A 25183-nucleotide genomic window follows, 5' to 3' on the forward strand; every position below is an offset into this window, starting at 1 on the left:
TGACTCAAGGGTATGACAGTTGGAGAAGAGGAACCCACTTTAAAACTGTGCTTAGTTTATAGACTGTTCTATAATAAGCATTATATATGACGTTAACATTAAAAAACATAGCATCAAGGTGAAGCTAAAAACAAAACAAAACAAAACAAAAGCCAGCCAATGGGAGTGCAAGCCTCACCAGGAGTGGTGTCCATGCCTGGCTCCTTCTGTTGGGGCAAGATCATCACGGTATGGTTTTTGGTTTCTGCTGGCTTCCCATCATGTTCCACCTGGCATGCGAACACCACGTTCTCTCTATAGGCAGATTTGTTCACCAGGAGCCAGCTTGTCCAGCTGTAGGTCCCATCGTTGTTCATTGTCCGGCTATAGGCCCCATCCTTGATCGCTGTCTGGCTATAGTTCTTGTTTTCTGTGAAAGCCGAGGAACTGTCTGTCCGTGATATGTTTCCATTCTCCAGCCAGGTCAGCAGGAGTTTGTTAGGGTAGAACTGCTGCACGTGGCAGGTGAGGTTCAACTGGTTCTCTGCCATTGTGGGCTGTTGGGTGACATCCAGGCTGGATAAAACTGAAATGGTACAGGCAGAAGCTCTAATCTTGGGCTGCAGAGTCCTCTCCCACCACAGCAAACACAGGACTACTAGGCATGCATCGGGGACTCAAACACTGCGGCCTGAATATGAATGAAGTCACCCAGAACACAGTGGGTACCTGGTCTGGGGTCTAGTAGCTACTGTGAGGGTGATAATGAATGGAGTCAATGCATGCAACTCTGGCACGAGCAGGAATGCAGTAACTAGAGCAAAGTAAATGGAACTACCAGGTACGGGGGTGTGCGGCTCACACTGGGTGCCCAGCAGTGGCAGTTGCTGATGAGAAAATAAATGCAACTACCAGCATAGTGCTAGTCATAGGGTGATGGCTGCTGTATGCTTGGGCTATAAGTCAAGGACATCTACCTCGGATGGTGTCAGACAAGTTTGCAGTCCCATGAAGATGGTGTTCTTTCAAGGTTTCGTGGGCTACCTCGCAGATGATCTGAGAACGAACGTCCCCAGTGTTCAGCTGCACCTGGACTGTACTGGAGATGTTGTAGGACATGCTCTCTCCCTTAGGGTCCACGGTGGTCTGGAAGCGGGAGAGTTCGTTCTTATCTTTGAACCACTTCAGGGTAATATTCCGGGGAGAGAAGCCATGAGACTTGCAGGTGAAGTTTGCTGTCTGCGGAGGTGTGACCCTGCTTTCTGGGCCGGATACCACAGGTAGAGAAGGTTTGGCTAGAGGAGCATTTATAGACAAGAGATATGATTGTAAAGGCCGGACAAAGGCAGTGACGGTGTAAGCAACCTACCTAGATATCGTCATCATTACTGGAGCACCTGGGGTTGGCCCAGGGGCTTAATGCACACTAAGTACACGTTCTAATGCTAAACTGTACCTCTAGCCTGGCGACACTATTCATTAATCTTTGTCCTGATAAAGGTGGGATGGTCATGTCCTTAGCCTTCTGTCTGAGGAGGGTGCAAAGGTTCCAGGCCTTAGGTCTAAGTCTTCTCTGCATTAAGGGTTTCCATGATCTGGGCATACACGAGATTGCTGACCTATCTCATTCTTTGCTTTAACTACTCCTAACTTCATTCTCGGAAACTCTGCCAACCCAGACAAAGTATTTGTAGAAGTAAACACAGGAAACAAATCACACTGTAGGACAGCCACGAAGGTGGAACCTGATCATTGCTTGGAGATGTGCGCACCTCCCAGAGTCACACCTGAGAAATGGGTGGTAATGTTTCTCCTTTTGGATGAAGTGAGGATTGGATGACAGACACACAGAGATGCCTCTCAAACATAAAGACACACAGATCTGTCATTGACCCAGATTTTTATTTAAAAAATTAATTTTTAAGTATGTCTATACGTGAGTGTGTTCCTTGAAGAAGCCAGAGAGGGCACTGGACCCCCTGGAGCTGGGATCAGGGGTGGTTGTGAGCCACCCAATGTGGGTACCAGGAACTAAATAGGGTCCTTGGCAAGAGCAGTACAAGCTCTTTTAACCACTATCTCTCCAGCCCTAGACTTCATTCTTAAGTCTTTCCTATAAGAACTTAGGGATTCACTGATGGCATTTCTTCTCACTTTACACATCTTAGTAGATCTCACCCATTCCAAGCTCCACATTTGAAAGAGAGAGGCTAGGGATTTTTTTTTAATCTGGAGGGCTTTTGTGTTGCGTGTTGAAAAAAGTCAAAGATGGTTCTTGATTTCTAATAAATTATTAAAGAGCCAGATAGTGACCAGACAGACAGTGAGCAGGCCCACCAAGGAAGCAGAAGCATTTCTGGTCCTGAAAGGGCACATGGATGATTAGAAGGGAGGTGGTGTCCCTTGAACATTAGTTCAAATTGCTCTTTAAGACCCAGCACCATTTCTAGACAGCAAATGCCACTTTTCCACTTGTGAACATGTAACTCCCTCCTTAATAACCTAACATGTTGAGGGCACAGAAAGGAACATGTCACTGGAAGAAGCCACATCATCAAGACACCAGCAGCTTAGGATCCTAAAGTGGGGAAGGGATGCAGAGCATCCTTCTGACCCTAGGGGCTCGCTGTGCTTAAATCTAACCAAATGCAAATGTGAGAGATCACTGAAAAAGCTGGATCTGTACTGAACAGTGACAGACTTTTTCTTGTCACCATCCCCTAAACAACACATAGAACAACTATTTACATAGCATTTGCATCATATCTGGTATTATAAGAAATCCAGATGACTTAAAATAGATGGCAGGATGTGTGTAGGTTACACGCAATTCTCCCCCATCTTGGCTGAGGGCCTTGAACATTTTTGGATATGGGTATCCCATGGGTACTGAGAAACAACTGAAGTTGCTATCTATTGAGTTCTTGGGGACCTGGCACTGGTTGATCCCTCTGAGCTCCCCAGCCCATAGAGGAATATCTAGGACAAACTCCTTTTTTCAGGAGAGTGTGACTGGCCAAAGGCACATGTAGGCAAGGCTCACCTCTTCCATTCAGATAGTTTAGTATTACAAAAGAAAATCCTCTCTGTATCTGGGTATCCTCTGCACAAAGTGGACAAAACCCTCACCCTGGGAAGATGATGTAAACAGGACTTCTGGCATACAGAAGGTACTTAATAAATAACAACTATGGCTACTCTCTTTAGCTCTGAAACTACACATTTCTTTTTTGGAAGCCAGAAGGCACCACCACGATTGTGGCCCTTTCCTCTTCTGTAGTAATCCCTCAGGACCTGAACTAGGCCAGCAGCTTCAACATCCCAGTGGGGTCATAGGTGTTTCATCCAGAGAAGCCATTGAGAAAGCTTGGAGCACTGAGAAAGACGTGGTGTCTGGGGGTCACCCAGGCAGGGAGGGTCTGTGCTGACACGATGTGTGTGAGTCAGGGGGGTCCCTCTCCTAGGGGTCTGAGTAGCTGGCAGGGCTGTGTGGGATGCATCTCCAGTCCTCTGAGGCCAGCCCCTGGACATGTTTCTGCTCATCACCAGGACCCAGAGAGCACTTCTGAGTAAAACTTCATGGGGGACCAGCTTAGCCGGGGGAAAAATAAAAGCCATAGTGTCTCTTCTGTGGTTTCAGGACATGTATCTCAGCTTGGCTGTGGTAAGGAACTTCAGATGCAAGCAGCAGAAGATTACGACACTTGCTGAGCAAGTATGAGGACTTGAGTTCAAATCCTTAGAATCCATGTTTAAAAAAGACTGAATATCTGCCTCAACATCTGGCAACTTGGTATGCCAGACTTTGTTGACTTCCCTCTGAGGAGTGGATGAGGGGAGAGGTTGGAAAGGATGTGGAGAATGGGATGGAGGGGAAACTTGGGTTGCTATGTCAAATAAAAAATACCTTTTAATTAAAAAAAAAAAAAAAAGGCTGGTATGATGGCTTATGTCTATAACCCAGTGCAGTGGGAGTGGTAAGGATACAGAAGGATCACAGGGTCTCTTGGCCTCCAACCTAGCTCCAGGATCAATGAGAGACCCTGTCCCAAGGGAGTAAGACAGGGAGTAACATAATGGACTCTAAACATTCTCCCTCAGTCCTCTGCTCATGCACAGGTGGTGTGGCAACACACATACCACACACACACACACACACACACACACACACACACACACACACACACACACACACTCTTCAGATCCATGACAAACCAATTACAGCAGAATTTCTAGGGTAGATATGAAATATGTTTTTTTTCTGTTTCTTAGATGAGTCATACAAGCAGACATATGGAAAGCCACCAACTCATCCCAACCCCACAAACACTTGAAGCCTGGGAAAGGAAAGTAGCCTACCCAAGGTCACATGGATACAGCTCAACACATTTCCCGCTGATGGGGTATTTCCTACAAGCCAGGCACTGTTCTATGTGTTTGATATGATGTCACTGATCATATCCTGATTGCATAATCTGTAAGAGTGTCATGGGCAGAAGGCCACTAAGGTGCTATGTGGTGGGGTTTGTCCAGGACACAGTCAACGGAGTGGCTTATCTGGAATATGGTTCCAGACAGTTAGACTCTGTCCCTGTCCTCCTAGTCACTGTACTTCTGATACTCAGTAATGACCCTGACACCCCATCTAGGACTATGGTAACATCTTGATGCTCATAGATCCCAGAATGGGTGTCATTACTGTTGACATTTACAGAACGGAAAACTGAGGACTTGACAGAAGCCAGGCCTTGCTCCAAACTGCAAGATCTTGGTAATTCCTCATGGCGTCCTAAGGGGCCTAATAAACGCTGGAAAGGTGGACACTCACAGCTCTGGTTTAAAGAGAAAATGCTATGAAGAAGATGTGGCGTGAGGCAGGGAGCAGGTTTTTAGTCGTAGTTGCCTAGGCAAGTGACACACTACGTGAGAACTCGGTGTCTCCGTCATACTTACAAAGTCAGGACAAGCTACCTGCCCTGCTTCTGTGCAGGGGTGGGTGGATGGCGAGAAGAGTTGGCTGCTACCTGGAGGGAAAACTGGTAACACCCACATAAATTAAAAGGAACACACTACATGATACCTCCTGCAGTGGGCATCTCTGCCCTGGACATGTGGGTTGAGCCATTCAGGACAACACTGTTTTCAAAGTCCACAGCTGGGAAGAATCGAACTGTCTACCAACAGAAGACTACAATAAGTTATGGAATTTACAGATGCTGGAGTAAAATGTGCCCTTTGTGTCCTGATACAGAGTGAGGACCTGAATGACATTTGGGAGAGGTTTTCCTGTCACTAACAGACCTCAGGTTCTAAACGAAAGAGACATCCGAATCTTTGGCAAAGTGATGCATGGAAAGGCCCACCATCTCCTCAAGGCTCAGCATTTCCTTAGCACCTCCGTGTTCTTGGCTGTGAAGATGCTGGGCAGCAAGGAGCCTAGCCAGGATCTACATTCTGGTTTACACTCTGGTACTCACGGGCAGTGTGACCTGTGTGCAAGGAAAAGACAGGGCTGTGGGGCGGTCGGATGAGGGTGCAGATGTCCTCTTACTTGCTGCCACTGCAGCCTGGGGTGAACAACTAAGTGGCTTTGGCTTCCCTGATCTGCTGATGGTTTAGGTCAGATCATGGCCAGGCTCTCCCACTGTGACTGCTATGACCCACACTCACTGGATAGGGGGTGCTATCCTCTGACCTGCTGCTACACACCAGAGGATGAAGAAGGCACAGGCTTACTCACCAAGCACATAGACCACTGTCCCCCCTCCAGATTGAAGTTCCTTCTCAGCTTCTGCTCTACTGAATTTCACACAGTAGTAGGTGCCGGCATCTCCTGGGGTGACGTTACTGATTTGGATGGTAAAATCGAAATTGTTACTCTTGGTCGTATCTGCAACATTTGTAATTCGAGGAAAGTTTTCTCCTGTGAAACTGTAGATTAGGTGTCGGTTCTGCCCTGTTCCTTTGAACCATTTAATGGGTCCTACTGGCCGCAGGGAGGTCACGGTGCAGTTCAGGATGGCCGCATCCCCAGCAGCAACAGACACTGCCTTATTAGGCTGAATCACCTTCAGTTCGTCGGTTGTGGCTCCTGGAAAGACAGGTGGCAGCTATGATTCACCTTAAGGATCCTGCAAGTCCATCAGTGATTTTTACAACCTCCATGTGGGCCTGTAACTCAAGACTGTAATAAGAAATCTAAGACACAGAGTACTATGTCACATAGCTTAGTGTAGCAGAGTGTGTAAGCCCTCCGTGGAAGTGTCATGCCTGAGATGGGCTCTGGAATTCTAAATTTTCCAGTTAGAATGGGAGCCTGGATTCCCTGCCGAGGGAACAAACTCGGCAGAGATGCAGAAGTAGGGGGCCCTGGTGTGTGTGGTGCTTTTCAGAGGGAGATTCTGTGCTTGAAGGCAAGTCCTGGCAGAGCAGTTGCTCTCGGCAGCCTGGTGGTAGGACAGCTGAGAACTCGGGCCCTAGGTGGGGCTCAGTAGCATAGGGCTGCATCACTGGGAGCCATCAGTAGCTCGGCAGGGAAGGCCTAGGTGCTCACCCACTGCCAAAAGCAGCTGCAGAGATGTGTGTGGCTTCAGCTTGGGCTTGGTCCCTAGCCTTCATTTCTTCATCTGTAAAATGTTTACCATGAGCCCATCTTGATGAACTTCTGACAGAAACAAGCTGAGGCCGGTGAGCATGTTAAAAGGCAGCATCAGTGGATAAAGCCCTTGCCATCCAAGCATAGTGGCCCAACTACCTTCCTGAGTGAAGGTTTGCTGGACGTGTGGATGTGGAGCATGAGCATTGGGACACACAGACATGAGACTCTGGTAACCCGGAGAGGAAGACAGGACGAGGACAGGAGAGGGAGGATGACAACAGCAAGAGTGGCGAGACAGGAACACTGAGTCAGGTGATCTTGGCCCCAAGTTGGACTCGACTGGCTTCTCATTGTGACCCTACCTATTAGACAGGACCACAGCAGAATGCTTGGGCAGCCCCTCTTATGCTGACCCAGTAAAAGAGACATGCGTGTTAGCCCATGGCCTGACATTGTTGCACTGGCAAGGGGAGAGAGCGAGCCCAAGGCCAGAGAACTCCAGGGATGGATTGACTCTGCTCTCACTGCAGGTACCCAGGGCCAGCATAGGCCTGCCATCAGTTGCTCACTGTCTTGCCTGGCCTCTTCCCCAGTCACAGCTCCCCTTGAGGGCCACTTTTCATGGCAGGTATGAGCAGAGTCTGCAACACCAGCCTGAGCACAGCCTGATTCTCGCACTACAGGGGAAAAACGATAGAATTCAGGGGCTCAGGCAACATCAGCCAGACTAGAAGGTAGGGTGGGTGGCCAGGCAAGCGATAGACACAAGGAGGGAACAGGCTTGAAGACACAGGAAGCCTCCCAAGGGCACCGGTGACATCACCAGTTACTGCCAATAGCAAGGAGCCATGAACGTTCTACAGTTAACCATGGGAGACCGGTTGAACTGGAACCACCACACGCATAAAGCACAGGCCTGGGCGAGAACAGACTCTCTTTGCCAGCTCAGTATTCGTAAGTGGACTCCCATTCAATCAGACATAAACAGGGAAATGGTATCTACCCTCTGCTTTGTCATGAAGATTGTTCCAGAATTATTCATAAGCTCCTGCTGTATACTTGCTGGTTAAATTCCAGTTCTAAACCCTCTTATCACATTGCTGTGTTCTTTATATATCTGATTTGCTGCGGACTGTTATTTTCCTCACCATTAGGATGGTAGATCCACTAAGAAGTACTGTCCAGCCTCCTGCCTGGTATATACTGTGTCCTCAATAGAAATAGTCGAGAGAGGCAAGTGGATCTCTGTGATTTCCAGCCCAGACAGGGAGACCTGGTCCCTAAATCACATCTATGCTGAAGGAACACAACGATGAGCGGAGAAAGTAAGGGTTTTATTTGCTCTGTGACCCTGGCAAAACCCAGAGTCTCTTCCTTCATCTGTTGAGTGGAGCTAACATGGGCGACCCGAGCTGGTGCTCTGTTACCATTATCCTTATCCTCAACAGAACACGGAGCTGTGAGTCAGCGGCTGACGAGGGAGCTATGCTCAAGAGGAACTTGGGAATTGGGCGCTGACAAGTTGGAGCAGGGCTATTCTTGTGATGCAGCCACAGGCCTGTAATCACACCCCGGGCAGGTGACAATAAAATCTGGGCTGGGGAGGGCTGGCTCCTCCCTTTAGCCCCCTCCTTTTTTAGCTCCTCTGGAGATCTCAACCAACTGCAAGCAGATTTAGGCAGCTTAATTAATTAGCTAGTGTTTCTAAAGCGTTTGAAGAATTTTAAAAGTGTGATGTAAGTGCCAAACATTATTTTAATCTCTGTGTGTATTTTCCAACAGGGTTCTCTTTTCTTTCGTTCTTTATTTTTGCTTGCTTATTTGCTTTTCTTTCGCTCTGCAGGTTCTGTTCTGGGAACTGAGCTTGTTAAAATTTTCTGTGGGCCAGGCCTAGGGTCATCATGCTGACATTGCCAATGAAACCATTTCCTGCTCTCTTTGGACTCCTAGCAAAGAGCACAACCATTCCTGGCCCTACACCTGACAATGTCCCTGTAGGTGTCACACACTGCTGGTGGTGGTGGTGGGGTGGACCAGCAACAGCATGACAACTGCTCATCAGCGATACAGTGTGTCTCCCCATAAAGACCCTGAAAATGTGGAGAAACAACCCAAAGGGCAAATGGCAGGGATGAGGAAGTAGATGACAGCTTAGCCCAAAGCAAACTGCGATAATGTAACATTTTCCATGGCACAGTTTAAAATAACATGGAGGCTTTGCAAAAACAAACAACAGCTAAAACAAACAAACAAGCAAGCAAACAAGCAAACAAACAAAAACCCAAACTTTTGGGGCTAGAGAGACTGCTCAGAGGTTGAGTAGGTACTGATCTTCCAGAGGACCTGGAATTGATTCCCAGCGCCCATACAGAGACTTACAATCACCTGTAACTCCAGGGGAATCTGATGCCTCCTTCTGGGACTTGCAGTCACATACATATACCTTCCCCTCATACACACATAGTTTAAAAGGAAATAAATCTTTTGAAAAGCCTCATATAATACTATCAAAGATCACTGCTGCCAACACTTTGATGAACTGTAGTTAAATGAATAAAAGCACCATACCACCCCACCCTCTGAAAACTAAGGGCATGTGCAAACACCCCACATTTGCTTATGCATCCTCAGAGCAATGGGCGTTTGAGGATAGCATACCCAAGGAAAGGAGATTGTTGATCCCGCTGTGGAGCCGTCTGATGGCCAAATCCACAGTCCCGAAAGGCTGCACAGAATCACAACAAATTATGCTGACCAGCAGGGCTATTGAGTGACATTTGGTTTGATCCCAAACCTTGAGTTTCAGGGGAGAAAAGGGTTATTAAAAGGCAGTGGGGGAGGCACTTTCCTATCACTTTACAGTAAGCACAACATTGAATATATTAGTCTTTCTTTTTGTAGCTCATGCTTAACACTTTGGGGAGATACAAACAATGAGAACATGAGTGTGTTTCTGGGGAGGGGTAACTACCCTGTGTGCTTGTTGCTGTGGAAGGCAGTGATGAATCACGGGATCCCCATGGACTGAGGGCTATGTGGCTGTCTCTGGCACGCAAGTTATGAGGTCAGGTTTGGAGGAAGTCATGTGACTACATTGAGAAGACCTCCAATCCCTAGGATAAACAGGTCCCAACGGCTACCCTGATTGCACCCTCTACTCCACCCCCAGAGACCACTTTTTCCTTCTGCTGGCCAAAATGTCAAATGCTTAACCAGTATGCTAAGTGCTGCCAATCTATGCAGTAAGGTAGGACTGAGAACTGACTAGCGGAGTTTAGAAATACATACTTCCCTTAAGAAAACACACACACACAGTATTATTGTATTATTCACGTGTAGCTTTGACGATGAGGAAAAACGAAAATGGTTTTTATTAAGACGTGAATAAAAGGAAACTGCGCTCTTTCTAATGAGAAAACTGAATCAACGTAGAAGTGAAGCTCCAGTGCAGGGCGGGGCCCAGTGCCCCCCAGAGCCTCACCCCTGGAAGAGTCCACAGCAACCTCAGCACGGCAGCAGGACACCCCTTCCTCGCTGTCATGTGTGGTTTCTCACTTGCACATGGGCATCTCACATTCGTCCTTCTTCACTGTTAACTCGACTAGATGTAGAATCAACTAAGAGGGCTGGAAAGCAGACTCCAGATGTGTTTGTGAGGATGTTTCCAGGCAGGATCACAGAGGAACAAGACTAACCCTGGTGTGGGTGGATTACCCCATGGGCTAGGAACTCCAAAGGAAGGAAGCAGGAGTCCAGGGGTGGGAGGTGCGGGTGGGGGTGCCCGTGGGGAGACAGAACCGGTCAGGAGCCAGCGTCCCTTTGTCTACTAATAGCAGTCCCTCAGTCATGATGTGCTGCCAAGTGCACAGGGCCAAGTGACCATGGACCTAAAATAATTCTTATTCTGCAATGCAAACTTCCCCAACATACACTTCACTGGTACTATTGACCGTATCTTCCGGCTGTGACTCGGTAGCTGGGTAGAAATCCCGTTGTGCCAGTACTGGTACATACAATGAGATGTGAATGGGCAGGGGTGGGTGGAGTGCCTCTCAGCATGCGAAGTCCTGAATTTAATGGCCAATACCACACATACACACACAGATGATATGTGAACACAAGCACGCTAAGTGTACATAAAAGAGTACATACATACTGAGCGCAGATGCACGTGTGTATGCATAAGTGTGCAAAGCACAATCATCCACACATTTACTAGGTAGAACTAGGGTAGAAACACAGCAGGGTGCCATATGCAAAAATTTGATGTATGTGTGCAGAGACAGATGGGAGTACACCACTGGAGTGTATTCAGACAGGAGTAGGTGACTAAATAGTGGTATGAGCCACGGGAAGAGACTGGGTTGTCTGTGGGGGAATGTCTAAGGGTGGATGAGTGTGTACATGGGGAAGGTAACTGCAAAAGCATGTATGTATGGCATGTACATAGAGGTGTGTGCGTGTGTGTTCATATGTGTGTGCAGGTGGGCAAGTGTGCAGGTAAGAATGCATATGTATTGTGTATGAGTGGGGAGGCACATAGAGGTCACTGTTTATGAACATGCTGCGCACCCATGTAGCCATGTTTACCAGTGTGGCCAGATGGGAACATGCCTGGCTCAGATGAAGCTGTGGAATGAGATTCTTCACAGAGTGCTGTCAGATGAGGGAGAAGCAGGATGGGCACTGTCAATTGTACCATCAGCTCCTATAACGCTAGACCTAGCTTCCTGCCCTGAAGAGGTGGTACTGACCTCCTGAGCGTCCCTGATGCTGGATGCTAGAGGAGGTTGCCCCGGGGTACATTTGCATGGACTCCATGGTTCCCAAGTTGGGAGCTTAGCTCTCTGACAGCTGTGGCTGATCAGTGGTTTTCCTCCAAATGATTCATCTATTCCGACCCACAAAGCTACGTACGTCCACTGGCAGGGCCTGTCCTAGAAGCCACAGGAAAATGAGGAAGTCGGGCCTTCCACAGCTCACTCTGGGGGCACCCAGAAAACAAGTAATGACTCCACATAAGTTGATAAGTGTTATGAAAAGAAGCGTGGGAGGTCTTGACAAGGGGCGGAATCCAGGAAGACTCTCCCCAAGGTAGTGACCTCTGACCCAGGTCTTGAAGCTAACAGAGACGCGGTAAAAGCAAGCGTTCCAGGAGAAACCATGAGTAAAGACACAGGGGTGAGGCGAGGGCCTTGCAGACAGGGACCAGAGCAGAGTCTTTGGGGCCCTGGCAACAAACTGGCATGGGGCTGGCCTACAGCTGGGCCAACCTAAAATTTTGGAGGACTTCCAATACACATTTGAAGGGCAGATCATCACTGAACTTTCTGCTGGCATCACTGGACAGATCGCTGAGTAGACACATCTTGACGGTGCAGTAGGTACTACCACCCACCCTGATGCATCAGAGTCAGAGACAGGAGACCTGGTCAACAGGAAGACCTTCCACTAGATCTCCACTGCAGGTAACTGTACTGACTGAGCACGGTGCCACATCCCTGGTGGCCTCTCTGTGAGGCTGTAAACTCCTAAGGTACCCAGACAGTACCGAGCTCTGGCTTGTGGTTAGAGGCCTTCATGTCTTGTCCCCAGAGAGGTGACTTGGCAAAGCAGCTTCCTCATCTGTAAGCAGGGACCCAGTCCTGCTCCTACTTGAAAACACATGTTCAGCAGTAGAGAGCTGAGCGGAGAACCACGTGGCTTCTCATCCCTCTCTCCCAGGCTCCACACTCCACCCATTAGCAAATCCCGCTGGCTCAAATCCCAAGCTATGGATGGATTCCATCTTCCTTCCTATCTCCCCGCCCCCTCACCCCACTGCACTCCACCCCAGTGGCCTCCCTGTCTCCATTTCATCCCTCACAAGCCATGCTCCCTCAGAGTCAAGGCAGCCTCTAGGCTTGAATCCGGGCATCTCCCCTTGGTTCTCTGTTGAGGTCCCCACTACACAGAGACCCAGGATCCTTGCAGTGACCTCCAGTGCCCTATGTCTTTACTCTTTTGCAATCATACCAGATTCTCCCCAGAGCCACGGCATGTGCCATCTGTCCATTGCTCATTCCTTAGATGTCTACATACATGGATTGCTCCCTCCCGGAGGCCTATCTGGAACGTACCCTGCCAGCTGCATGAAGTGGTAATCCCCATACTTCCCTCGGATTGAGTTCTCTACGCACTACCTAATATTTGACCCACTGCACGTTCATGTCCATAGTGTGTGTCATATTCTTCATGTTCCTCATACCCCCTGCCTTGGACTAACTTGTATGTACTCCAAGAGTGGGGACTCAGTTTCTTTCTGCAGGCTTTAGAGTAGCACCCGGCATTTGCTAAAAGTTATGTTTTGGTTTGGATTCTTGTCCTCCTCCCGATGAGAGTCCAGTTAGCAGCCTAAGCACTGGGGACCTCTGGTGTCACTGAGGATGGTGTTGATATTAGCTTTATGCCACAGATGGAAGGAGCCAGCACACTGAAGGAGATCAGCACTGCACCCAGGAGAGCAAGCGCTTGGTATAGGCAGCTACTCTCGTGTATCTGAGTGTTTAACGGAGAAAGAGAAATCAGAAAACTATGTCCTTTAGCTGGAGGGGCTATAGGGCCTTTGCCCTAACATACATAAAACCACTGCGTAGCCTGCACACGCAGGCCAGGGCTTGATGAGCAGCAGCTAGGTCTGACAGAACCTGAAGGTGACAAAGCAATGCTTGTGGCCTGGCCATGTTTGCCCAATGGCTGGAGGGGGAGGGGAACCACAAAACTGCAAACATGTGTACTGTGAGTGCCCTTTGAACTGTAATGGGCCTCTAGGGATCAGAAGTAGCTGAGAGAGGTTGAAGTCTTTACTGTCACAGTCACTGGAGTGATGATGCCTCAGCAACCTAAGAGCCTTCTTCCTTCACACCCAGAAGCAAGGGTGGAGGTTAGGAACCCATTGGCTGCCTCCCAACTTCCAATCCTGGCTTGTTCTGAAATAAGCACCATGCTGCCCCGCATGCCCTCCTAGGGCAATGGACAGACTGGATAGCCCCATAAGATGACAGCTGCTGCCTCATGGAGCCCTCAAGCCTGAGAGAGCTGGCACCACCCTGTGCTGCACGACTCCCAAGATGGGGCCTCCTGCTCAGGCTTCTACATTCTTGAGCTGCCACGGGTGTGTGTGCATGCTCCTGGCCAGGCTAAAGGTTTTCCTACAAGCAACATCATGCCCCGTGGTCACCATGCACTGAGCGAGCCAGCAGAAGACAGTCTCCGGGTGGAATTTCTCCCCAGCTAAGCTGATGTGATTCACTGATTCCTTTCATAGAGCTTTTCCAGCTCAGCTAATAGTTCCTTAACCCTTCACAGCCTCTGCAGGAAAGAACAGCTAGAACGGGTTCCAGACTGCAGATGGGGAAACCAGGGCACAGAGCAGGGAAGCAGATGTATGTGTGTCCCAGCGTCAGCCAGGAACGTGGGAATGAGTGCAGAGAAGGGGCCTGCTGCATGTCTCCTGTGCCAAAGAAGATGCTGGCTAGGGTACCACATCTGGAGAGACCTGTCCAAGCTGCCCCTTCGGAGGGAAATCCTGCCCTTTGGAGTCCAAAAGCACATGGTGGGCTATACAGAGCCATAAAGATACCTAGAGACCACCAATGCTAGACAGAGCAGGGCGGGCCTCAAGTATGGAGCCTCTGCAGGGACCCAGCAGGACAGAACCATCACTGCTGACTCCGAAGTACCATGGGAACAGGAAGAACAAAAACATGGTCAAGTTCACAGATTGGTTGTGGGGGTCTCACTTGTCCTGTCTGTCCATCTCCACCATCCCTCACCAGACTGCCTAACTGGATGCCTTGGCGAAGTCACAGGGATGGGGGTCTCCTAACGATGCCTGGCCTGGAATGTACAGCACTCGCCATACATACCCACCATCACGGCAGCACCTGTGGTCACTATGACTACAGAGTCTGAGGTGGAAGGGCGTGCACAGTGGAATTTACTCACAAGTCCCAGGGCTGCTCAGCTGTCTCCATATCAGGCCATGATGTGAGCTTCCTGGGATTTCAGCATGTTGGGAGAGATTTGTGGCTAAGTCAATGCCTGGGCCCTGGAGGAGGGACTTTGCGGTAGCTGGGGGAAACTGTCCGCCTTTGCAACCTCGTGGCTCCCAGTTCTTCTCTTTAAAAGAGGGTTTCATACCCAGGTTATCTCCCTATCCACTAATGTAGACAAACCCACCCCCTGTGGGACCTGGGCTAAGGTCCCATTAGGCCCAGTGTCATTGTCTCTACCCTCACATATCCTGTATCCTAGTTGGGAAGATAGGGATGAAATAACGAAACATGAAACCTTAGATAGAAATGGCTTCACGACAACACATCATTTGTTTATTTGGGTTTGTTTTTGCTTTCTCATTAAGATACCAGTTCCATGAGAACAGGGGATGTGCCTACCTTATTCCCATTTACAGCTCCAGGTACCTGAAGCACACGGCAGCTGTTCAATCCAATGACACCTATCACATGCTCAAAAATACTGTATAAATATAATTGAAATCACCCTTATAAGAGCAGCACAACGATCAAGACTAAACAGATCATGGCTTGGGTTCTAGCCGGATGAGTGGCTTGGAAAGAGCCCCACTTGGATTTTGGGAGCCTCAGTCTCCTCATCTATAGAATGGATAAAATCTATACGTTTCACTCCCCCTGAGGATCAGACCACAGTGAAAAAAGGAAGGCTTGGAACCTAAGCATCTGTGAGGATGGCTGTGTTCAACATTCACTGTGTGAGACTCCTTGTGCCTGCTTACACCAGGCCAGGAGAAACAAGAATGGCAGAAAGTCATTTGGAATGGAGGCTGGGACCATTATATCATCCCTTCTCACTTTGCACATGTCTGAAGTTTCCAAAAATGGAAGACTATGGGAAGACAACATGTGTTCCGTGCCAAGGACAGGTACACTGAGCATTCCCTTCCACCTTAAGCTTCCATTTCTGGAAGATTTGGATGGTTTGCTTGGTGAATGGGGCAATGGTTGTATAGCCCTGGTACGGCCATCACCTATTCTAGCCATTTCCCCCAGCAGCTGCTCACTCCAGCGTCCAATCTCTTCCGACCCATGCACCACATGTCCTCAGCTACTAAACTAATCTGCAGCTTCGGAGCCCTAAATGGATATGCCAGGAAATCCTGCTGGCACCAAGGACCATGCTGTACGTTTTCCACTTCTGCCTCTGCTGTTCCGTTTCTTCCTGGACCAAAAGCTTGGCAAGCCACTCGACAGGGAAGACTCATCCTGCCAGGGTTCCAGGAACCCCGAGTGAACAGAACAGCACCAGCCATTATAACAGACCCCTCTCCAGCATGTGGATGGGAGCACATTTTGGAAACATCTGCTGTCCTTGTCTCCTGGAGGATACACTGATCGATAAAACTATATGAGATCTCCCAGGAGAGCAGGGGGCGGAAGGCCTGGTCATCAGCCTCCCTACTTGTCAAGCGGAGCAAGGAGATGTCTAAAGCATGGTGGAACATGGGCTTTGAAGCCTGGCTGATTGATCCTGGTGGCCATCCGATGCCAGCACCTTGCTGAGCTATCATCCCCTCACTGGTCAAGTGGGTTAGATGATAGTCATCAATGGTACACCCTCCAGTGTAGCTATGAGACCCACTAGGATCACACACAGTAGCACGGAGCCCAGGATTATGATGACTATTTTTAGCATTTTCTCACAGAATTCAGGATCCTGTCAGAACTCTGGCTTTACAGTAGAAATGGCCAGTTCCATTTTAAAAGTGTCGGTTGTATCATAGGAGGCCTGGCATCTCCCTCCTGGGCCTGGCCTGACCTGACTTTGCATCGGGAGACCCATGATAAGCTCAGTAGGTCCTCTATCCCACTACACAGGGAGCAGCTCTTAGCCTGCTCTAGCTTTCCAGGGCTGGGAAGCCACAATTCCAGACACTGAGTCCAGAGGGAGACACTCAGAGTCAGGTTGGGTCCAGAGCTCATTGGCACTAACAAGGAATTAGATCACAGTGCTGGTTTCCTCTCAGCCTGTCCATCCCCCAGGAGAATGCTTCAGGGAAAAAGAGATCACTGAGTCACAGTGACATTTACTTACTCATGGCCCCTGTCTTTTTAGTGCCCACTATGTGCAGGAGCCACGCTAGACCAATTGCTTTACAAAAATCCACCCTAGCTTTATATATAAGCAAGTCAAATGGGATGAAACATTGGCTGCATGATCGCTAACAGGTACCAGGATGTGCAAGTCAAAAAGCATAAAGCAGTGACTGCATGATAGCTTACAGACACCAGGCATGCTTCAAGCACCATCTGTATTTGCATTAATTGACTTATTCCCTGAGAAGGAGCTGTTAATGACATCCCTCCATTCTAGAGGAGAAAAAGGAGACCCAGAGAAGTTCAGCAAATTGTTCAAGTGGGTGGCAGGCCCAGGCCTGACTCCCAGGGGGGTCTTGGCACTGTTGTGTGTACATGGAGAGGCTAATAGTCAATGAGGCTGCAGAAGCAGATCTGAGAGCTAAACACGCAATGCACACAGTCAGCAAACAAAGAAGTAACAAGTAGCCTCAGAGAGGAACAGACAAAATCATGGGAGAGGGTCAGAGGAGTTAGCTCCTTGAAGCAGGAGTGAACCTGGAAGGATGAGGGCTCAGGCAAAGAGAGGCAAGGGAGTACAGGAAAGGTCATTTGTGACGGAACAGCAGGAGCAAAAGTAGAGAGATAAGAGGCTGGCTGGGGGCATGGATTTGTCCAGGAGCCAAACTGGGTTAGGTTGAATGTTAACAGATCCTGAACAAATCCAATGCCTCTTGTTCACGTGGTGGGCCAGCGCTGGGCCAAGTGGGTGGTCTCCCACGTGGGATGCCCCTGGCTTTTGGGGTGTGTGTGAGTGGACAGCCGGGCTTCAATCTGCACTGAAGAAGCCCTGTTACCTCGTAGCATACAGACATGTATGCCTGTGGGAAAACATGTAGGAACTAAGGTCTGGAGGAGGCCCTGATGCTACCTTTTCTCCTACCTCCAATAAGAAATTTGGTTCAAAGGATCTCCACTTTTGAGCTGGGAAGTGACATGATAACACGGTTAGAGCTGTCCCCACAGTTAAGGAGGGTCCTCTTCCATCAGCCCATGATGACAAATAAGAAATAACCTGTCACACACAGGCAGTGCAAGCAGCGGGGTGGTGCCTGAGCCATCCACTCAGCACTTTCAGACTCTCTTCCTTTCGCCCACTGCTCTCCATCTGTTGCAAAGGGCAAGGCGCAGGGAGGAACATTCCAGTGCTGGGGAATCCAGCGCTCACCAGCCCAGATGGGGCCTCTTGTTCAAGCCACATCACTTCCCGTATATTGACATCTGTGAGGCCAAGCAGCTGCCAGTTCCACACTCGGTGGGCTTCAGAGACACACTCTATCAAAAGCTTTTGCTCACAGGAGCCTCCCCATAATCCTCCAGCTAGGCCTCAGGTGGCTCTTCTCACCCCAACAGTGTGGAATGCATACTCCTAAGTCATCTACTCCTCCCACTAGAAGCTGCATTCAGAATTCTGGCTCCTTTACCACTTACTCCTGGGACAAGCTTTGGACTCAGTTTTCCTCATCTGTACATCAGATGGTAAGAAGAGCCAAATGGCACACCACTGGTAAATGGGATTATGCAGATGAAGCACCAGGCCTGGAATGCAGCTAGCTACTTAATAAACATGGGTTCTCCTCCCTCCCTCCTCTTCTCAACACACAGTTCGAATCAGGACTCCTTCCGGGCTGAGTGACTGCAAGCAAAATAAATAAATAAAAATAAATAAATAAATAAATAAAAAGCCCATGTGTCCCCGTGGGATGGGGGCAGGGATAATTAATAGCCACAAAGCACCCAGTGAACACGGAGCCTTCAAAGGACCTTCCAAAATCCTCTGCATGTCAAACATCGCAGCTAGCCCCCACTCCACTCCCTTTTTTCCTATGAAAGAGGAAGCGAGAACAGCTATAGGGTTTAGGAAAGCACAGAGGAGCTATCAGGCATGCTATATCTCTACCCAAGGGTCACAGGCTCACTAGAGGGGGCCATTGCTCCTCAAAGCTGGGACCTCAGCTTCCCTCAGCCGCCTCCTACTAGAGCAAAGGAGTCCATCCAAGTGTTCAGGCCCAGCCAGAGCCAGATAAGCATCCTGTAGTTGACTGTGAGGCTTGTCCACATCTCGTTCAGAATAGCAGGGCTGGCCCCTACACAGGCTGCAAGAACCCACGGCGGTGACTTCACTGGAGTCTTTTTAGAATTTTCCTTTGGCATAATCTGTGTCAAGTGCAATCTTTAGAAACTTCCTCTCCTGCCTCCTGGAGGCAATAATTCACATGACCAGCTCCCTTCACCCAAGCAGTGATCTTGTGAAGCCCAGCAATCACATGACACCTCCCAGGATGACAGTTCTGCCAGAGACAGCTGTCATTCCACCCAAAGCTGTCTTTTCTGGGCTGGCATTTGGGTTTCTTGCTCAAACAAATCTATTTTCCTAGAAAACTGGACAACCGCCTTGTACCTGCCTACCTTTCTATCCTACCCCTTCTTCTTTGCTGTAAATCCCACACCTCCAATAAGGGAGGCGGAGTCCAGTGGGGGCTGAAGTCCCCCTCCCTTAGAAAAGATGTGAGTGTGATGCTGAGCCCCCGTGGACTAAGTGTGCAGGTTGCTGGGAGGCTACAGCTCAATGGCCACACACCATCCCTTCCTCACCGAGAATCTCATTCTCACCTCCGAAGACTATACACTATGAAGTTAACCTATGTCCCTCCTCTGTTCCCACCCTTTCAGGTTATTGATGCTGAACTGATTGGAACGGAAGGTCCATCTTTACTATTTTATAGATTGCTTTTATAGGTGAGTGTGGAGAAGGGGAGGATAGGTACGCTCTTAAGAAAGGTGCTGTCATTCTCCCAGACAGTGCCCAGGAAGAACAGGCGGCTGGGGTGAACACTTGTTAATCACTACCCATTTGCCAGGGACTGAACCATAGGGGCCTGGTCAGAAAGAGGTCTAGCATGAGCATTTAGATACTTCCGAGAGATGCCTGTGGGTTCCCAAGCCCCTGAGGATGGCAGGGCACGGCTGGAACTTGGTAAGGTAGGAGCGAAGCAGATCAGACCCCAGAGCCACTTATAGGGGAGAGGTGAAATTCATCAGTTGGCCCTTAAAGGACCCAATGGTGACTGAAAACTGCGAATGGGGAGGGGCACTAGATGGGTTCCTGAGGATCAGAGGAAACAACTGCAGGGCAGTAGAGTGAGTTCCTGGCTGCACCTCTTCCAGCAAGCTTCCCTGGAGCTGGCTCTCTCCCCTCTTCTACACTGCTATCAGATGCCAGGCTCTAGGCAAAGGCAAGGTGGTACAGAGATTCCTATAATACCCATAACACGGATCCAAGAAGACACTAAATAAGGCCCCCTTCTCTCCCTCCCTGGCTATGTCGCTCCAGTCTTCCTATCCTTCCAGGATTTTTGCAAAACCCCTTTAAGATGCAGGACTCCTGAATGGTGACCTCACTCCTTGGCCAACCGGCCTTCAGAGCCTTCCTGCGGGAGACAGCCAGGTGTTTTATGTAGACCAACAAAGAAGACAAGCTCAGAGCCACAGGTACATGCGGGAACTGCAGGGAGCTTCTGGAAAGCTGCCTAAGGAAGGCAGGAGGGTAGCGGGAGGAGGAGATCATCCAGGGAGAGGCTGTGCCACCACAGGTACATCCACCGTGTCTCCCAAGAGGCTGTTGATTACCCAGGCCTCTCTTCCTCTCTCCCACACCTCCACACACTAACAGTGCTTGCTCTGGTACTAGGAGGAGAGCTCACTCTTCCCTCATCCCAACAAGCCCAGCAGCGCGGGAGGACCTCTGGCCCCCCACCCTCTCTCCAATCAAGTCTAGCAAGGGAGCTATTGGGGAAGCCAGGCGCCCTACTGCCGAAAGCAATTGCCAGCCTGCCTCCTCATTCGGGTTGGGCAAGGGGTACGGTAAACCAACTCATTCCAATACCTTGCTGCTCAGCGCAGGGCTACACAGTCACGGGCCACAGGGCAGATCCGCATAAGAAGAGTTCTATCCTGGCTTCTAGCCTGGGCTATGTGACCTTGGGCAAGTGGCTGACCCTCTCTGGGCCTCAATTCTGCATCTGGAACCCCGGTTACAGGCATCTGTCGACACGAGCTGAGCGGCAGTGTGCGGGGCCTGAGCCCGCAGCTTGGGGAGGGTGGCGGTGGGAGCTGAGGGTGCTTACCTGACCAGGAACAGGACGAGGAGAGCAGCAGGCAGAGCAGCAGCGGCCCTAGGCGGCCAAGGGCCGGGCCGGCGGGCTCCATGGGCCGCGGCTGCAGAGCAAGGAGGGAGAGCGGCGGTGAGCGCGCTCGGCAGGCGGGCGGGCGGCGCGGGCGAACGACTACGGCCCCTCCCCCTCCGCTGCCCCCCAGCGCCACCGCCCGGCGGGGTGATCTGACCCCCTCCTACAACGAGACGCCGAGCGGGGAGACTCCGGGAGCGTGACGCCGGGCCAGGCCGGCGGGAAAGGGGAGCGGACCCGAGGGAGCCAGGCGCAGAGCCAGAAGCACGGGGGCGGGGGAGCGGATAGAGAGGGAGAGGGAGAGAGGGGGAGAGGAAGAGGGAGAGGGAGCAGGGACCGAGCACTGAGAGCGAGCGCGAGCAGGGACAGCTCGCAGAGCGAGTGCGGGCTGCGCCGAGCCGAAGCGAGGCCAGCGCGAGGGCGGCCCGGCCGAGCGCCCCCGCCCCGCGCCCGCACCTTCCCGCCCGCGCCCCAGTGCGCCCCGCGAGCTGCGCCGCCCGCCTCGCCTCTGCGCGAGCCCGCTCTGCCCGTGCGGGTCCCCGCCTGCCGCTCGGACCTGCGCCGCCGCGCGCAGGGCTGCCAGGCGGTGGAAGCACCGCTCCCGCTGCCCAGAGGCTGGCCGCGCTGCACTTTGCGCAAACTTGTTTTTCTGAGGTCGGCGCCGCGGGCTGGCTACTCCGTCCTCTTAAGGTGGACTGGGGAAGTGGCAACCGATCGCCACTGGCCTCGGCCTCTCACCCTGGCCAGTCCTCGCCTCCAGTGGGCAAGAGGCTGCCCGCGGCGCGCTGGCCCAGAGAATGGAGGAGGCGGGGAGGCTTGCTTTTGCCCCTCCCCAAGAGGCCCTGTTCATGTGTCCCAAAGCAGAAGGTCGGCCTCCGGGTGGGTGTGGGTACTAGGGGTCCAAATCTTTCCAAGCTGGCCCGAGGTAAAGCAAAAGCAGGAAGTGAATGCAGGGGGAAGGGGGAGAGGAAGGAGAGAGTGATGGTACAAAAATAGCGTGTGTGTAGGAAGGACTTCAGTGCCTCTTGGTAAAGATGCGCTGGGGGAGAGGAGTAGCAAGAAAGCTTGTGGTAGGGGAAGGGGAAGGGTAGGGTTGGACCCTAGGAAGGAGACTGACCAGAGGCTGTCTCATCAGGGTGAGTAGATTGAGGTTGGAGAGGGCTCAGACGGAGCTGTGCTGGGAGAGGCCTGGGCTGCAAAATAGTGACCCTAATGAGCAAGACAGAGAAAGGAGAGCTAATCCCAAAGGACACAGCCTCTGGATGCACAATGCACTCTAGCTCTGGGGTTTCCTTGAGGGAACCCTTGAAGCAGTCAGATCAAGGCTGCACACAAGGCCCAGGAAGCGGGATCAAGCCCCTCTACTAATTGGAGAGTTTGAGTTGAAGTAAGTTCAGAGATAGCCAGTTTTGCCTCCCTTGATGGCAGTTGAGGGACACAGTGAAGTAATGAGGCAAAGCAGGCCCTGCTGTCTCAGTGTCTTCATAAAGAGGATGTTGAGGCTAAGAGACCAGGAGGATGATTGCCTAAGGCCAGGCCTTAGAAAGTCCCGTATGCAATGGCAACCCTCTGTCCTCTGCACCTCTGGCCAAAAACCTGCTTCTGGTTTTTCTGTTTGTTTTATTTTGTTTTGTTTTTTCCTTCCACAGAGGCAAGCAGGGTGCAGCTGTTAGGCATAGGGACCATCTTCCAAGGCTTAGATCCTTTTTCCCATCTTAGAAGCTGCAGACTTGGAGACAGAGCTTGTTTCCGTGCCCTGGCTTCCTTTTAAGCAGCCAGGCCAACATGAGCAGCGACCCAGAACTGCCATTGGGAGGGTTACATGAGTTGATATTTGCACTGCATTTTAAGAAGAGCTCACCATGTACCAAGGGCAAGAACAGTGTTTGGGAAGTGTTAGGCAGCTGGTCCTTGAGGGACCACAGGGCAGTCCTAGCAGGAATTTTAGTTGTATTTCTTTGGGCCTAGGAGATTATAACAAGAACCCACCCATAGTCTGCTAGAAGATGCAGGTATGTACAAACCGAAAGAATGAAAAGAGATGGTCTGGTAAGGAGTGTATGTGCACACACACACGTGGGTATTAGCTCATTTAGCTAAGGACGACAGTATGTAGAAGCCATACTTCTGGAGGGTGGTCCAGAAGACCAAGAAAATTGATTCTGTGGATAGGAACCACTGCAGGCAGGATCAGGTAGGGACTTCCATGTTTGATTTACACGGAATAGAGGGAGCTGGAGGGCAAAGAGTGTGCAGTCAGACGACTAGGCGAGAAAGATAGCCTGGTTCTAGCATCCGAGGTTGGCTATAGGGAGTCTACAGCTCTTTAGATTATGTCTGCCAGGACCATGAAGGTGCCCAGCGAAGCCTTGTGAAAATTCTCCTCCGAAATCTGCCTAGGGTAGGAGGGGGAAGGGCCTACTGCAGGAGTCAAAGAGGATAGCCTCCTGCCCTGTGCTGCTCCTGGTTCTGGGGCAGGCATTCACTCCTAGACACAGAGCTGCCTGGGATTAGCCACTGTGGGATTAGGAAGAATAAGCATTGTACCACCTGCTATTTATATATAGCATCTTTGGCAAAGGCGCTCAGCAGAGCTTGCAAACTACCCCTTCACTCTCGAACCCAAGTCCACATAAAAGTCACTTATGCTCACCTGTCAGTTACTGTAAGTCCACTGATTTGTAGGTGAATGTCTAAACGGGGAAGGTACAGCCTGCCTGGGGTCACACAGATTAAGACAGATAATTGATATGAACCAGCCATCATAGCAGCCAGTCTGGGTGCTTTAATTTGAATACTATTTGTTCATACACTTAATGAATGCATTAAGTGTGTACTATGTGCTCGACAGAGCACTGGGTGATAGAGATGTGGCAGCTGAGAGGACAAACCAGGCACAAATCTGCGTGCAAGGAGGGGACAGATTAACCTGTAATGCTTCACAAGTCAGATGGGCATCAGTACTCCAGGGAGGAATACATAGGGAAGGACCAGGGATATCCACAAAGAGGGCCAATGCGGCTCCAAAAGACAAGATGGACAGCTATGCGTGTCCTCTTGCAGGTGTCCATTTCTTCTCTCTCTCTCCTGCCCATTCCTCACTCGGCAGAATACTTTTATATGAGGTTGCATGATGAAGATTTAATTACATTTCTCTCTCTCTCTCTCTCTCCCTCTCTCTCTCTCTCTCTGAGTGTGTGTGTGTGTGTGTGTGTGTGTGTGTGCTGCAGAGTTGGGGAAGTGCTAGAGAGGACACTTGAATGAGCTGGAGGAGGGGAAGAATCTGGGGACTTCAAAGCTAAGACACAAGTGATTTGACTTAAGCGACCAGGGCAATATTTATTTGTTTGTTTGTTTGTTTATTTGAACCTCAGTCTATGAAAAATGACTAACAAAGACAATTGTAATATGACTGGCTACTAGTGGCTGGGATGTGAATGCAATCCCAGGAGGTTTTGGCCTCTGTAAGAGAGACTAAAGCATCCTAGTGTGTGCCAGGCCCTAAGATCCATGTTCTCTTCCTGAGTCCCCCACCACCCCTTTGTGTTTCTAGATGAAAGGAACAAGGCCAGACAGACACTGACTTGACCAGGGCCATTCTGCCCGGCATGCTGGGGCCTGCAGAGACTCAGCGCTGCTGATCTAGCCTTGCCCACGCCTGCTCTTGGTTCCCATAGCCCTGGGCTGGCATCAGCAGGCCAGGCCTGGCTGCCTTTGTGTGGGACCTGTCAGGAGGATCGAGCTGCCAACGACCTATTTTTGCAGGGCAAGAGGAGCCGTTTGGAGTTAGAGGCCTCGGCTCTGAAGCCAGAACAATTAAAAATAAGTATCACACCCCCCTGGGCAGCTTGCAGCACGGGCCAGCTGTGCTGGAGGGAAACTGCTGAGCGGGCTGGGAGCAGGGAGTGAAGTGATGGACTAGCTCCCATGTGCTTTCTGACCCTCAGGTGGGCCCCTTCCTGGGGGCGGCTACTGTCATTCCCATTTTGTAGCTGTAGAAATGGAGGTTCAGAGAGGTGTCATGACTTACCTAGGACGGGCAGCTCGAATAGTCGAGATTAGAATTCAGCTCTCAATAATAATAATAATAATAATAATAATAATAATAATAATAATAATTTTAGCATCTAATGTGCTTTTCAATCTTGTTCTTTGATATAGTCATGCTACACCTAGTAAGGGTGCTAGTAACTGCTTCATTTTACAGCAGAGTAAGGCTGTTTTTTTAAACAGACTTAATTCACTTTATTTTTCTTGTATAAAATCCC

General features: G+C 50.2%; 1 protein-coding gene across 1 annotated transcript in view; it reads right to left on the reverse strand.

Annotated features, from left to right (window-relative positions):
* Window positions 1-11398, reverse strand: part of Sirpa (signal regulatory protein alpha) — a 26342-nt gene extending 14944 nt beyond the window's left edge. The window contains exons 1-5 of the mRNA XM_051183156.1: window positions 11332-11398; window positions 7147-7254; window positions 5720-6070; window positions 957-1274; window positions 179-565 (exon numbers count right to left, since the gene is read on the reverse strand). Of these exons, the coding sequence (XP_051039113.1) occupies window positions 179-565; window positions 957-1274; window positions 5720-6070; window positions 7147-7254; window positions 11332-11398 (1231 nt within the window). The remainder of the gene's footprint in view (window positions 1-178; window positions 566-956; window positions 1275-5719; window positions 6071-7146; window positions 7255-11331) is intronic.
* Between the last annotated feature and the right edge of the window lie 13785 nt (window positions 11399-25183).

This window comes from Phodopus roborovskii, unplaced genomic scaffold (genome assembly GCF_943737965.1).
Source record: "Phodopus roborovskii unplaced genomic scaffold, PHOROB, whole genome shotgun sequence".
Classification (NCBI taxonomy): domain Eukaryota; kingdom Metazoa; phylum Chordata; class Mammalia; order Rodentia; family Cricetidae; genus Phodopus; species Phodopus roborovskii.